The 14844-nt window shown below is 51.4% G+C and overlaps 1 protein-coding gene across 1 annotated transcript in view; it reads right to left on the minus strand.

The window, feature by feature from the left end:
- Positions 1 to 14844, minus strand: part of DSCAML1 (DS cell adhesion molecule like 1) — a 356428-nt gene that overhangs the window by 49213 nt on the left and 292371 nt on the right. The window contains exons 12-14 of the mRNA XM_043900168.1: positions 1919 to 2118; positions 1192 to 1288; positions 451 to 579 (exon numbers count right to left, since the gene is read on the minus strand). Of these exons, the coding sequence (XP_043756103.1) occupies positions 451 to 579; positions 1192 to 1288; positions 1919 to 2118 (426 nt within the window). The remainder of the gene's footprint in view (positions 1 to 450; positions 580 to 1191; positions 1289 to 1918; positions 2119 to 14844) is intronic.

Genomic DNA, 14844 nt, shown 5'->3' on the forward strand with positions numbered 1-14844 from the left:
AACTTAGATCTAAACTTTCCAGGGACTCCTATGTCCCCAGTGACTCATTCTTGGGAAGGATCAGTTTCTCTGACTTCCAAGCAACCCCATCATCTCAAATATGGACAGCCCAGATGACCCAGTGAAACTGGGATGTCTCTGACCCCACAGATACAGCCAGTAGTTCCTGGCTCAGGGCCTTTTAAGTTGCCTTAAATCAGAATGCCCTATGGATCTGCCCAGGGTCAGTCCTGGGAAGAAGGGACTGACATTTCCTCCCAATCAACTGAGGGGATCCTTCCATCTGCCCCCTGGGTTCCTAACCTGACCAACGTCCCTCCCTTTGGAAGACACGACGGCTTGTGTGTCTGTCTTAGATGGGCAGCCCTGACAGCCGAGGGCTGTCCTGCCGGAGGAACACTGTCCAGGCAGGTGGTGCAAGGCGCCACGGTGGGCTGAGCCCTCACCTACCTGTTTTGTTCTTGTACTCGATGTCAAAGCCCGTGATGATGCTGTTCCCGTCGAATCGCTGGGTCCAGCGCAGGTTCATGCTCCGTGCCTTCACCTCTCGGATTTCCAGCTCTGGGGGGTCAGGGGGCTCTGGGGAGTGACAGGGGAAGGGGACAGGGGTGAGGATGGCAGCAGAGAGCTTGGCCTCCTGCCGACCCTCTGCAGAGATCAAGGGATCTGTGCTGGGCAGACTGGTGGCACAAGGGTCTCTCTCAGGGCCCTGAGCCCTGGAGTTCCAGCAAGGCAGCATGCGGATGGAGGAGCCTGGCAGCAGGGCTCAGAGGCAGAGGCGGGCGCGTTGGGTCCCTGCTCTGTCCCCTTCTCTTCCTCAGCCCCTTTTGGAGGGACCCCTCACAGCCAATGGCCCGCTTCCCTCCATGCAGAGCTCCCAGGTTTTCCATCTTCACTTTCCTTCCTCACACCTCCCCCAGGGTCTGGACCCACAGATCCAGGCCCCCCACTTCTGGGGGCAACAGTGTGCTCCACAGGGGCTTCTGCCATCACAGACCTTGCTGTCTGCAGTGGCCTGGAAAGATCCTATCACACCATTCTGGGCAGGAGGGAGAGTGGACTGAGGCTTTTCCCCAGAGCTGTTTCCTGTCACCTCCCCTGGGTGTGTAGTGTCCCCCACTCCTGAGGGGAGTTGGCAGTGAGCACCAGAGCCCGGAGGAAGGGGCTGGGGACGTGGGGCAGGTGAGGTACCTTGTACGGTGAGTTGGATCAAACCCCGGTCCTCCCCATATGAGTTGATGGCATGGCAGCTGAAGAACACAGAGTCCCCACGGTCAGCAGGCTTGAGCTGGGAGGCAGTCCAAGGGGCAGAGGGCGCGGAGAGAGGAAGGAATGGGGAGAGTCTTTTAGACCCCATCTGCTGAAGGGGGCCCATCTAGTGGGGGACCAGCAAGACCACCTTCTTCTGGGAGGGGACCCACCCAGGGTTTGTCAAGAATTCCTCTTCCCAGGAAGTTCAATGGATGGAAGTGTGGAAGAGTCTGTGCAGGGAGCCGGCTGAGCGTGTCTAAAAGAGGGAGGGGCTGGAGGGCTTGGGGGGAGGGGCTGGGGGTCCACGGCAGAGGTGGGGCTGAGGGGTCCCAGGATGGAGGGAGGAGCTGAGAGGTCCTAAGACAGAGGGAGGGGCTGAGGGGGTCCCATGATGGAGGGAGGATCCAGCGGTCCAGGGGGGAGGGGAGAGGGAGGGCGTGGCTGAGGATCCCATACATTTAAAGTGTAGAGTTGTCAGAAAGGAGACAAAATGAGGCTCAAGACATAGGTTGGTGTGTGAAGGAGGGAAATAGGTAGGAAAGGAGAGGTACGTTTCGGGGTGGGGCTCCCAGACCCCTGTTTACCTCTTCTGGATTCAGATGCAATAGCTGTGGGCTCCCCACTTTCTGAGAGTGGGGTTCCCCCTGAGATGGGCACGGGGGCTTACCTTCAGCGTGGAGACAACCTCATCGCCGTTGTCCTTGGTGGCGATGGCATACCGCATGACGCGGTCAGGGTCGATGACCGTGTCCCCTTTCTCCCAGCGTATAATGATGGGCCGCTCGCCTCGCGCCGTGCAGTTGAGCTCCTTGGCGTGGCCCTTGATGGCGATGGTGGTGTTGGGGTGGGAGGTGATCATGGCTGGGACTGGGGAAGGAAGAAGGTGTAGGCCGTCCCAGTGAGTGCGGAAAGCCAGCACATGCAGGGCATTTGCCCAGCACGGAGGGCACTTACCCAGGGCAGAGGCCTCGCCCCTGGCTGCCCCGCCCCCTGGATGCCCCGCCCCCTGGCTGCCCCCGCCCCGTGGCTGCCCCCCCGGAGCACCTCCATCCAAGGGTTGTTGTTCAGTTGCTCCGTGGTGTCCAGACTGTTCTGCACCCCCGCGAACTGTAGCCTGCCCGGCTCATCTGTCCATGGGATTTCCCAGGCAAGAATACTGGAGTGGGTTGCCATTTCCTTCTCCAGGGGATCTTTCCAACCCAGAGATGGAACCAAAGTCTCTTGCATTCGCGGCTGGATTCTTTACACTGAGCCACTAAAGAAGCCCCATCTGCCCTAGGGAGAGAGTCTAATAATGGTTGGAGGTGGGTACAGAAAACCTTACTGCCTTTCCCTTTCTCCCCGCCCACCCATGACCTGGGCCGCCTCTGTCTTCCTCAGGGGTTCTGATATTCCATGGACCTCTTTTCAGAATCAGTCTATCTATTCATTCATTTACTTTAAGGCAATAAACAGAATCCTTTGAAATGTGTAACATACATAAAATGACAAAGGAAACCAGATATACCAAAGTACGGTTATACAAATAACGTTCAGTAGCAAACTTTTGACATAGTTCATCACATAATATATATTCTTCACTATTCTTTATGAAATAAGATCTAGTGCTGAGTTATATTAGAACAATTTTGTAATAGTGATGAGTATAAATGATATTTTCAGATATGTGCCACAGCTGTGACACGAAAATACCTATTGATCACAGTCACAGGTGCTGCTACCACTGAGGTTTGTTGCTTATGGTTCAGAATGGAAGTACAAAATTTCAGTTAGAAGTTAGTGGAAAAAAGGATGCAGGTTTACCCCAGCCCCAATTCATGGATCCCTTGAACTGGATCCATGCACCTTTGACAGGGAGGCCTGTGGACCCCAGATGATATGCCTGAGGTCTCTGCCTTGTGTCCATGGCTCAAGCTTTCACAGAGGTCAGCTAGTTTTCCCCCTGCTTCTAGACAGCAGGGCCCTCCCAGGCAGCTGAGAAACTCCCCAGTTCTTCCCAACAAAATGCGACAGAAAACCCTGGCCAGCAGCATCATGATTAAATCCTACAAGTGTGTTAATAGGTTCCCCCACCCCACCTCTCACTACTGACCTGAAAAAAATCATCATGAAACAACCAAGGCCCTGACTGGCCATCAGGAGAGCCTCCCATTGCCGTGGGCAGAGGCATCTCAGTCTTGACCCTCCTCTGGGCCTGAGCACCACAGCCAGCTGCAGGAGGAAGGTGAGGCAGAGGGAAAGACAGTCTCGGCCCCAGGGTCCTTGTCTCCTGGGAGGAGGGGGTAAGGGGAGGGTGAGGTAGAGACCTGCTTAAGCAACATGAAAATGAAGAAAATCTGAGTTATTCGGGGAGGTATTAGGAGAAATTGATTTTGGCGGAGGAGCGTTTGCAAGGGCATCACCCAGCCATTCAACAAGCACTGATGGTGCACCTGCTAGGCGCCAGGGCTATGCTGGGTTCTGGAGCCATGAGTGAGCAGGACAAACCCGACCTCCGGGAGCTTCACTGCAGTGGTGAGAACAGGCAGCACAACAGCAGTTCCAGGGAAGATTGCTAAGCACTCTGCCAGGAGAACTGCTCACCATCTGACGTGGAGTGATGCAAATGGGGAGAGCAGAGGCAAGGGGACCCTAGGGGGTGGAAACTGCTGGAACAAAGGCTCAGAGGCAGCGATGTGCAGGGCAGTTCCCAGAGAGGTAGGAGACCCAATATAGCTGGAAGACCATCCTTGTCCTTGCCACTTCCTCACCAATTTCCCAGGAGACCTTGCCCCTTAAGAGTACAGGTTCCCAGGACTCTCGTCCCAGGAGGATCCATGAGCCATGCTAGAGTAGACACATCAGGGCGCGCTGTGGTTGACTGCAAGAATTGGACAGCATCCTCCACCCCTGCCGTTAGGGGAGGACCTCTGCTCACACTGATCATCCTCTCCTCACTGGCCTGCTTGGGTTACAGAACAAGAGGAAACTCTGTCTTCTCTCTGTTTATGCTCCCCACCCTGCAGACCCCCCTCTGGGTACTGCACCCCTGATCCATCTCAGTGGCTGCCCCTTCCTTTCCCTCCTAGCATCCTTAGGAATTCTCTGCCCTCCAGTTTTTTTGTTTTGGCTGTGCTGTGCAGGGCACGCGGAATCTTAGTTCTCTGATGAGGGATTGAACCCAGGACCCCTGCAGTGGAAGCCCAGAGTCCTAACCACTGGACCCTCAGGGAATTCCTTTTCCTCCAGCTTTAAACACCTACTCAGACAACATTCTTCCCAGAAAACTCTCCAGGGTCATCTGACTTCTAAGGACAAACAGACCTTTGGAGAAAGGGATGAAGGCAAGGCGCTGTAATGGTGTGACCTGGGATGCCAGTTAGTGCATGAGGGGACATCTGGAACTGGTGTGGGGGATGAAGGGTGGTTTCTGGCATCCCCTGAAGTCACCATGCTGTCAGCCACCTCCTCTACCTTCTGTCACATGGGGCTGGATCCTTCAGGATCCAGGCAGTCCTGGTCCCCTGGCTCCTACACCAACATCTTAGCACAATCCCCAGCCCTGGCTCATCAAATAATGAAGCAGATAAATTTTATAATGCACGGCATTACACCAAGATATACAATAAAACTCAGAAGACAAATAACGAGGTGCAAGTTATAATGAAGAAAAAGCCTGCAGTCAGAGACATGCGAGTATGAATTATTGACTAAGGTTTTACACTCTCAAGGATGTGTGGAGGAATATTTTTCCATCAAAGATTTGCATAATTCACTCGTATAAACCTGGGTGGAATATAGAGTAAGATTTTACATCAACAAGTCGGGCCTTGCATTGCAGAGCCTCCATTTTTCCTGAAGGACTGAAATACTGGGATGTGGGGGTGGGGAGGGGCCTTGGGGCTGTTTCTGCTTCTCAGACGTGAATGGTCAGAGTCTGTGAGCTGGCACCCCTGGGAGGCCTGAGCCCTGACAGGCTCAGCTCTTCAGGCAAGAGGGCCTAGCTCCTAGGCAAGAGGAGTCCCTGCTATCAAGAGGTTGCTGCTGAAGCCGAAGAGGAGGCCAGGGGGTATTCATGACAAGGGGTGTGTGTGAGGGGGTGTGTGTGTGTGTGTGAAGCGGGTGGGGGCAGGGTCAAGCCTCAGCGTAGGCCAGAGGCCCAAGGTAGAAGGGGAAAGGATGAGTCTTTCTTTGGTGGATCTTCAAGGATCTGTACCAGGGTGAGAAGCTGGCAGTTCATCCCTGTTTTGCTCTCCAGGTAGGGCTGCACCAGCCTGTCCAGGGCCTGTGTGAATTACAAAGGCATTCCTCTGGCAGGTTGCCCCATGGTGCCAGGAGCCACAGCTTGGCCAGTAGGGTAGGAACTGGGTTCCAGACTCTACCTGCCCCTTAGGCTATGTACCTTTGAGCAGTGCACAACCTGGGCATCCATACATGCCAGTCCTACCTCACAGAATCTTTCCATGCAGCCTTGTTAAAAGAGAGCCACAGAGGCAATCAGAGACAACAAGACCTCAAGAGCCTAACTGGTCCTTCAGCCCTGGTCATTAACCACACCTGGGGTCAGGGGTGGGCTTCCTGCGCCATTGTTATGGCAAAGAGTGGCACACAGCAGAACCCAATGTTCTCATAGCCCCACGGCTCAGGGCAGGTTCAGGGGAGCCCACCCGTGAGGAAGAGGAAACTGCTTCTGTGGACTCCCCCAGCTTAAAGAGCTTGGGGGCCAGGTGGATGTATTTCTACCAAGCTATGATGTCTTTTCTGGAGAAGGAAATGGCAACCCACTCCAGTATTCTTGCCTGGAGAAACTCATGGACAGAGAAGCCTGGTGGGCTACAGTCCAGGGGGTTGCAAAGAGTCGGACACCACTGAGAGACTTGGCACATGAGGTCTTTAACACAGGCAACTTGACTTCTCTGAGCCTCAAGCTCACCATCTGTGATGTGAAGCCATGGCTGTTAATCCCACAGAGCTGTTATGGGGGTAATCGGGGTCTGTATATATGACGTGCTTGCCATGTAGCAGCTCCTCAAGAAACCCGGGTACTATTCCCACCCTAAGGGTCTCATGTCCCTCTCCTGTTCTGAGAAAGGCATCAGATAAATACATGCAAACCTTAAGAAGTTACTTGCCAGCTATTTTACAGAACCACAGAGTCTTAGAATTGCAGAAGCCGGGGAGTAGACACTATAGCAGCCACTAGCCACACGTGGCTCTTGGCCACGAGAGACACGGCCGGTCCAAAGAAGGTTGTGCTGTGATGTAAAGTGTGTCCTGGATATCAAAAACACAGGAAGGAAAGAAAAAGAATGTAAAACAGCTCCTTAAGAATTTTATATTGATCACATGTTAATATTTTAGATATACTGGGTTACATAAAATATACTATCACAGTGACTCTCACCTGCTTTTTTTTTTTACTTTTTTGAACATGTGACGACTAGAGGATTTTAAATTATATAGCCAGCTTGCATTTTGTTTCTATTGAAGGGCATGGGTATAGATGATCCATGGGCTTCTCTAGTAGCTTAGATGGTAAAGAATGCCCCTGCAGTGCAGGAGATGTGGATTTGATCCCTGGGTTGGGAGATCCCCTGGAGAAGGGAATGGCAACCCACTCCAGTATTCTTGACTAGAGAATTCCCATGTACAGAGGAGCCTGGGGGCTACAGTCCCTGGGGTTGCAGAGTTGGATGCGACTGAGCAACTAAGCACACAGATGATCTACACAGACCCTTCCTTTTACAAATGAAGAAACTGAGCTAAAGGCAAAGGAGAAAAGGAAAGATATACTCATTTGAATGCAGAATTCCGAAGAATAGCAAGGAGAGATAAGAAAGTCTTTCTCATTGATCAATGCAAAGAAATAGAGGAAAACAATAGAATGGGAAAGACTAGAGATCTCTTCAAGAAAATTAGAGATACCAAGGGAACATTTCATGCAAAGATGAGCACAATAAAGGACAGAAATGGTATGGACCTAATAGAAGCAGAAGATACTAAGAAGAGGTGGCAAGAATACACAGAAGAACTATACAAAAAAGATCTTCATGACCCAGATGACCAAGATGGTGTGATCACCCACTTAGAGCCAGACATCCTGGAATTCGAAGTCAAGTGGGCCTGAGGAACGGCCTTCATCACTATGAACAAAGGTAGTGGAGGTGATGGAATTCCAGTTGAGCTCTTTCAAATCCTAAAGGATGATGCTGTGAAAGTGCTGCAGTCAATATGCCAGCAAATTTGGAAAACTCAGCAGTGGCCACAGGACTGGAAAAAGTCAGTTTTCATTTCAATCCCAAAGAAAGGCAATGCCAAAGAATGCTTGAACTACTGCACAATTGCACTCATCTCACACGCTAGCAAAGTAATGCTCAAAATTCTCCATGCCAGACTTCAACAGTATGTGAACCGTGAACTTCCAGATGTTCAAGCTGGATTAGGAAAGGCAGAGGAACTAGAGATCAAATTGCCAACATTCAGTGTATCATCAAAAAAGCAAAAGAGTTCCAGAAAAACATCTACTTTTGCTTTATTGACTATGCCAAAGCCTTTGACTGTGTGGATCACAACAAACTGTGGAAAATTCTTCAAGAGATGGAAATACTAGGCCACCTGACCTGCCTCCTGAGAAATCTGCATGCAGGTCAAGAAGCAACAGTTAGAACTGGACATGGAACAATAGACTGGTTCCAAATTGGGAAAGGAATATGTCAAGGCTGTATATTGTCACCCTGCTTATTTAACTTACATGCAGAGTACATCATGTGAAATGCTGGGCTGGATGAAGCCCAAGCTGGAATCAAGATTTTCAGGAGAATAGCAATAACCTCAGATATGCAGACACCACCCTTATGGCAGAAAGCAAAGAACTAAAGAGCCTTTTGTTGAAAGTGAAAGAGGAGAGTGAAAAAATTGGCTTAAAACTCAACATTCAGAAAACTAAGATCATAGCATCTGGTCCCATCACTTCATGGCAGATAGATGGGGAAACGATGGAAACCGTGAGAGACTTTATTTTCTTGGGCTCCAAAATCACTGCAGATGGTGATTACAGCCATGAAATTAAAAGATGCCTGCTCCTTGGAAGAAAAGCTATGACCAACCTAGATAGAATATTAAAAAGCTGAGACATTATTTTATTAACAAAGGTCTTTCTGGTCAAAGGTTTTCCAGTAGTCATGTATGGATGTAAGATTTGGACTATAAAGAAAACTGAGCCAAAGAATTGATGCTTTTGAACTGTGGTTTTGGAGAAGACTCTTGAGAATCCCTTGGACTGCAAGGAGATCCAACCTATCAATCCTAAAGGAAATCAGTCCTGAATATTCACTGGAAGGACTGATGCTGAAGCTGAAACTCCAATACTTTGGCCACCTGATGGGAAGAACCGACTCACTGGAAAAGACCCTGATGCTGGGAAAGATTGAAGGTGGGAGGAGAAGGGGACGACAGAGGATGAGATGGTTGGATGGCATCACTGATGTGACCGACATGAGTTTGAGTAAACTCCTGGAGCTAGTGATGGATAGGGAAGCCTGGTGTGCTGTAGTCCATGGGGTTGCAAAGAGTCGGACACGACTGAGCAACTGAACCAAACTGAGCACAGACCCTTCCTTTTACAAATGAAGAAACTGAGGTTGCACAGGAAGCAGTTTGCCCCTGGTCATACTAATAAACAGTATTAGTTATTATAGTCTACTCATCTGTATAGTAGCTTAGTAGGGTATAATCCCTACTACACAGGGATTCCCTCATAGCTCAGTTGGTAAAGAATCCGCTTGCAATGCAGGAGACCTAGGTTCCATCCCTGGGTTGGGAAGATCCCCTGGAGAAGGAAAAGACTACCCACTCCAGTATTCTGGCCTGGAGAAGTCCATGTAGTCCATGGGGTCGCAAAGAGCCAGACATGACTGAGCGACTTTCACTTTCACTTTCAATCTCTACTATTAGAATTAGTAGGGAAGAGGTGATTCTTAACACATGAAGCTCTAATACTAACGGTGGAAGGTGAGCTGATGCCAAGAAAACTAGTGTTCAGGTCTTCAGAACATAGCATGACAAGCTCCAGATCACTTGTGAAGCATCATGTCTTGTTCTGGGCTCTCTACTTGACGGAGGACATTGACCAGCTGGAGTGTGACCAGGAAGATGGACAGAATTCATGCCGTTTGAAGGGAGGCTGAGAAGTGGGAGTGTGTGACTACACTGGGTGGTGGACAAGGCACAACAGCTCTTTACAAAGGGAGGAGGCAGGCCTCTTGTTTGGCCTCAGAAGCAATTTTCCAGTGGTGTTTACTGTTGATGGAAAGGGCTGCAGTAGAGGCTGTGAGCTCCCCACACTAAACAACCTAGGCAGTACAGAGAAGATTCCAGTGAGGCCTGGATAGATGCTCATGTCTTTGGGCCCCTGTGGATGTCCGGGTCTCAGGAGAGATGAAAGGTGGTGGGCAGTCTGGCTTGCTGGGCAAGCTCTTCTTGCTTATAAAGGGCCTGCAGCCCCTTGTCCTGGGCAAGAAGCAGAGGACCTGCCTCTTTCCTTCCTATCAACCTGTAACAGACAGAGGACTCTGCCGCTGTGCCCCTCCTCCCAGACCCTGGCCAGGTCTCCCAGGTCCTGGGGGCCCTCCTGGCTGCTGCACTTAACGAGGCAGCCCCCAAGAGAGGGGAGCCCAGGGCAGCAGTTGCCCCGCCCCATCTGCTCTCTTGTCCCCCGGTCTCCCCCTTGCTTCTTGCGCTGGGTCACAAGGTCTCTCTGCTCCACTGAATCTCACTGGTAACACAATTGAACCCTCACTGCACTGAGATCCGGCTGTGCCCCAGAGCGCTTTCTGGGTTGAAGGCGGACCCTGAGAATTCCCGAGAGAGATGTTCAGGTGTAGTCACCTGGAGGAGCACATATATGCAATGTGTGCATCGCATACAATGTCAAAAACACACCCCAGCAGACCGTCACAAACACAGTCACCCTCACAGCCTACACTCTGATGCTCTTACTGCACACTCACAGGTCGTGTGACACAATGTAACCTGATGTGGTTGTCAGTTGCATGTCAACAGCCTGACGTAATTGTCTAACACATATCTACCCACAGCCCTGCGTTACAAAAGTGTACCCTCCACACACACACACACACACACACACACACACACACACACACACACACTTTTATGGCTGCCTTTTACTGAGAACGTTCTTGTACTACGGGCTGGCAGTATTCTAGTACTTTACATGAATTAAGTCATCTGGGGTCGGTACTGTTATTATTCCCCACTTCCAAAGCCCAGGTCTCAATGTCTTTCTTTCTTTCTTTCTTTTTAATAATTTAAAAATATCTTTTTTTCCCAATTATTTTTATTAGTTGGAGGCTGATTACTTTACAATACTGTAGTGGTTTTTGCCATACATTGACATGAATCAGCCATGGATTTACATTCAATGTATTTCTTGACCAAGCGCCACGGCCTCCCTACGCCCACAGTACCCCTGATGGAGCAGGCTATCTGATGGATGCTCTGGCCTCTTATTCATTGCTCACTGGCCGCCACCAACAATGACCATGAGAAGTGAGACTTACCAGCCCCACTTTCCAAGCGAGAGTTGGGCAGGAGAGTGGGGGAGGGGGAGGGCTGTACACTCAGGGCTGAGTTCTCCGTGACAAGCGCTAATAGCAGCCACAGAGGCAACACAGAACCCCAGGAGGACACAGGAGGCTTTAATGAGATACAACTTCTCTGCTTTCCTGCAGTGTAATTCAATTAACAGCCAAGGAAACCTAATTTCTTTATACAAAGAAGGGTGCGGTGGGAGATTCTCTGGGGACTGGGCAACAGGGAGAGGCTGGGCTTGAGGGCATCAGAAAGACCCAAGTGGGTGAACTGCCCCTGAATACACAACCCCTCTAGGTGGGGAGGGTGGGTTCTTCCCTGGGGTCCTGTGGGAGGTCCTGGGGGGAGCTGGGCCAGTCTGATTAGAGCTTTACAACCCTGGTGCCAACCTCCAGCACTGCACATGGCCAGATTGGGGCAAACCCTGGTAGAACCCAAAGGGGCTTCCTGATGACTCCCAGCACCCTCCCCTGACACCCCATGTCACCCCCTCCTGTGGGCATCGAGCACATGTCATAGTGCTGTGTCCTTGTCTCTGACTGTGAGACTCTGTAGGGCACAAGCACTCTGCTCAGGACCTAGCATGTATTTGTGGGAAGGATGCAGGATCCCAGGCCCTGGGCGCCTCTCCTGTGGCCTTAGAGCCTTGAGAACTCCCAGATTTCCTCCTCCTGGGCCTGATGGGGCTTTACTGGCAGGAGCCACAGACAGGAGAAAGGCACTGGCCGGCCCACCCCACTGCAGCAGACTCAACCCCCTCCCCGCGCTCCAGAGCCCTCCTGGGGCAGCAAGGCAGGGGAGAGGAAATCAATTTGAGAAACAAGACAGTTGTCAGAATCCGATGTAACCGCTTTCCGTCTGTGAAATTACTCGCAGGCCGGCTCCTGTCACCCCAGGTCCTGCCCAGACCAGCTGCTATTTACATTTTAATTTGATGTGAGAGGCTGATAGATTTTTAAAACACCAGGAGACAGCTCTGCTTCCTTTCACCCCCGGCATCCACAGACTTTCTGACCAGCCCCCCAGGCTTTGGGATGGAGTCCTAGTGCCCCCGGACCCTGCAAGGAGGATTATAAACTCTGCACCTACTTGGACTCTCCCTGACCCCTCCAGCTTCCTCCTTCTCTGGGGTCCCATGCATAAGCTGGGTTGGGCTGGTCTTTGCAGTTTAAGAGCACTGGAACATCCTTTATCAGGGGCTTCTTTCCTGTTAAGAAGGTGGCCTGGGGGCTATTAGCCCAGAGAGTACCAGTGAGGCAATGGAAGCTTTGTCTAAAGTCACACAGCTGGGGAGTGCCAAGAAGATACCCCAAGTACCCTGACAGCTCACCAGCATCCCTTCCTCTGGTTTCATCCAGACTTCTTCTGCCCTGCTGGGCTTTGTCCCAGAAGTGGGAAGCTGCGTGGCAGTGACATGACATGGAGGAATTCTAAAGGGAAAGCAGGAAGCTGAGAACTGGAGGAGGGCTGGGCCAGGGGGCCAGGGGGCCAGTCCAGGGCTGGCTGGGCCTTGGGGCAGGAGTTAGGGAGGCGATGAGTTGGCCTTCTCTGTCTCTGTGCCTCTCCCTCTCTTCTGCCTGGTGATTGGAGCTCAGCTGGTGTTTCTGACAGTCCCCAAGTCACCAGGGAGGGAAGATTCAGTTCCCAATACCCAGAGGAGAAGAGCAGTGCGTGTGGGAAGGAGGACGTGAAAGAAAAAGGACGCGAATGCCACCAGCTGTTGGGAGAGGCCTGGTAAAATGGGGAAGAGGTGTGGAATGCTATGCTTCAAAAGGAAGCTTGGGGGACTTCCCAGGCGGTCCAGTGGCTAAGACTCCACACTCCCAATGCAGGGGGCCCGGGTTTGATCCTGGGTGGGGGAATTAGATCCTGGCATGGCACAACTAAGACCCGGCACAGCCAAATAATAAAATAAATACATATTTAAAGATAAACAAACAAACAAACCAAAGGAAGCTTGGGGCACCAGTACAGGATAACCCTAGAAGTTTACATTATCGAGGGCTTACTATTTGCTAGACACTATTCTGCATTCCTTTAAATGCATTAACTCATTTAATCCTCACAACAACAACAACCCTGTTTTTACTCCCAGGGGTTAGGCTGTTCTGCTCTTCCCGGTGGGTGGCCTGGGAGAGGGGCTTGAGGGAAGAACCACAGGGCTGGACGGTTCTCCCCTCCCCATTCAAGTGGATGCCCCTCTGGTCCCTCCTCTCCTCAGGGAGGACGACCTCAAGGCCAGGAAGGTTGGAAGAGCAGCAAAGTCACGGTATTCTTCACCAACCCCAAGGACCCGACTTGACTGTCTCAGGAAGTCCTTCTGAGAGTCTAACCTAAATCTCTCCAGGAGTCCCGTAGTTTTTTTTTTTTTTTTGCTAAAAAGGATGCACTCTCTGGCATGTTAAGATGCTTTTCTGGATGGACTCCTTCTCCAGGGGACAGCACATGCCCTGAAGGCTCAAGAGAGTTCTGCAGGCCCTCATCTCCAGGGGAGAAGGGAGCTGCCCAGCTGGGAGGCTCGTGTCTCCTTTTGTTTCTGAAAGGATTACAGGCACCCATTCACCCATTCGAGGTGAGGGGGCCCCTCCTTCCCCCCAACTCAGCCCACTCCCCGCCCTCCCCATACAGGCTTGTCTCTGCTCCTTGTTAACAAGATCCCAACAAGAACCACAGGCTGTTTGGCGGTGTGAGATAAGCTGCCACAAAGGGGCATTGTTGGCACGTGGGGTGGTCGGCCCAGGGTGGGGTGGGGTGGGAGAAGCTTTGCGCTCAGCCCTGGCAGCCGTGCCAGGCTTCCCCAGGGAAGGGCTGGCTGGGTGGGGGGAGGTGCCTTCTGGTGCCTGCTTTGTTTTTTTCTTCTTAAAGAGCCAGGGCCTAGCGTTGTTAATTTGATTGCACCCACTTCGGCTTCTTGTCTCCCCTGATTAGCCAAGCTCCACCTGAAGCATGAGATTAATTCAAATTGCATGGAAGCAATCAGCCTTGGCTCCAAGAGCTGGTGGGGAGGTGCCGGGGGGACCCTAGCCGTCCACTGCCCGTGTGCATGGGGAACAGAACTGACAGTGTGTGTGTCTGAAGGGGGTGGGGTGCGGGTCATGGAGAACCGTGGAGCCTTTGACATTTGGACTGCAGCCCTGTTTCTGCTGCCTGGTGGGCCGGCCAAGGCCTTCAAACTCACCAGGCCTCTCTTTCTCCAGCCAGAAAATGGATCAGTCAGTTCCTTTCTTGGCTGCTTGCCGAGAAGCAGAGGCACAGTGTCAGGGTTCAGGAGGTGGGGGGTAGTTTTCTCACATGAGGGTGAGACCTGGTTTTCCCTCACCTCTGGTCTTCTACACTCCCCAGAATAACAGAAAAATGATAGCAATGATGAAAATAGCTGATGTTTACTGAATGTTCATTATGTGTCATGCACCCTAGTTAATTTGAATTTGAACTATTTGAATTATTTAATTAAATCCATCAGCTCCAACCCAAGAGGGTGGGTAGTACTTTTATCCCCACCTTAGAGATGAGAAAACACTCAACTCTGAAATGATCCTGAACCTCAGAATCCTTTCAGAGGCAAAAGGAGACACTGCCCCATCTTTCTTTAATTACTCGGAAGGAAGTATTGCGGGGTCATTGCTGCAGATACCCTAAACCCTTCCTGCAAAAGACCCACAGTACATATACATATGCTAAGCCCTGCACCCACACGTCTGTGTTTCAGTGACTCAATCCAGTGGCTATAGCTCTGAAAGCAGCCACAGGTAATAGGGTCTGAAGGATGGGCGTGGCTGTGCTCCAGCAAAAGGGGCAGCTGGCCAGGTATGGCCCTCGGCCGTTTGCTGACCCCTGCTCTAGGGTTAATGCACAGGGGAGGCTGGGCTCCTCAGCTTCCGACCAAGAAAGAGCTTCGGTGAGGAGGCTGCGTGTATTCAGACAAAGGCCGTGGTGGCATCCTGGAAAGGAGGGCACTTCTGCCCCCAGGGTTCTGGGAAGCAGGCAGCTGCGAACACTAAATCA

This window comes from Cervus elaphus, chromosome 1 (assembly GCF_910594005.1).
Source record: "Cervus elaphus chromosome 1, mCerEla1.1, whole genome shotgun sequence".
Taxonomy (NCBI): domain Eukaryota; kingdom Metazoa; phylum Chordata; class Mammalia; order Artiodactyla; family Cervidae; genus Cervus; species Cervus elaphus.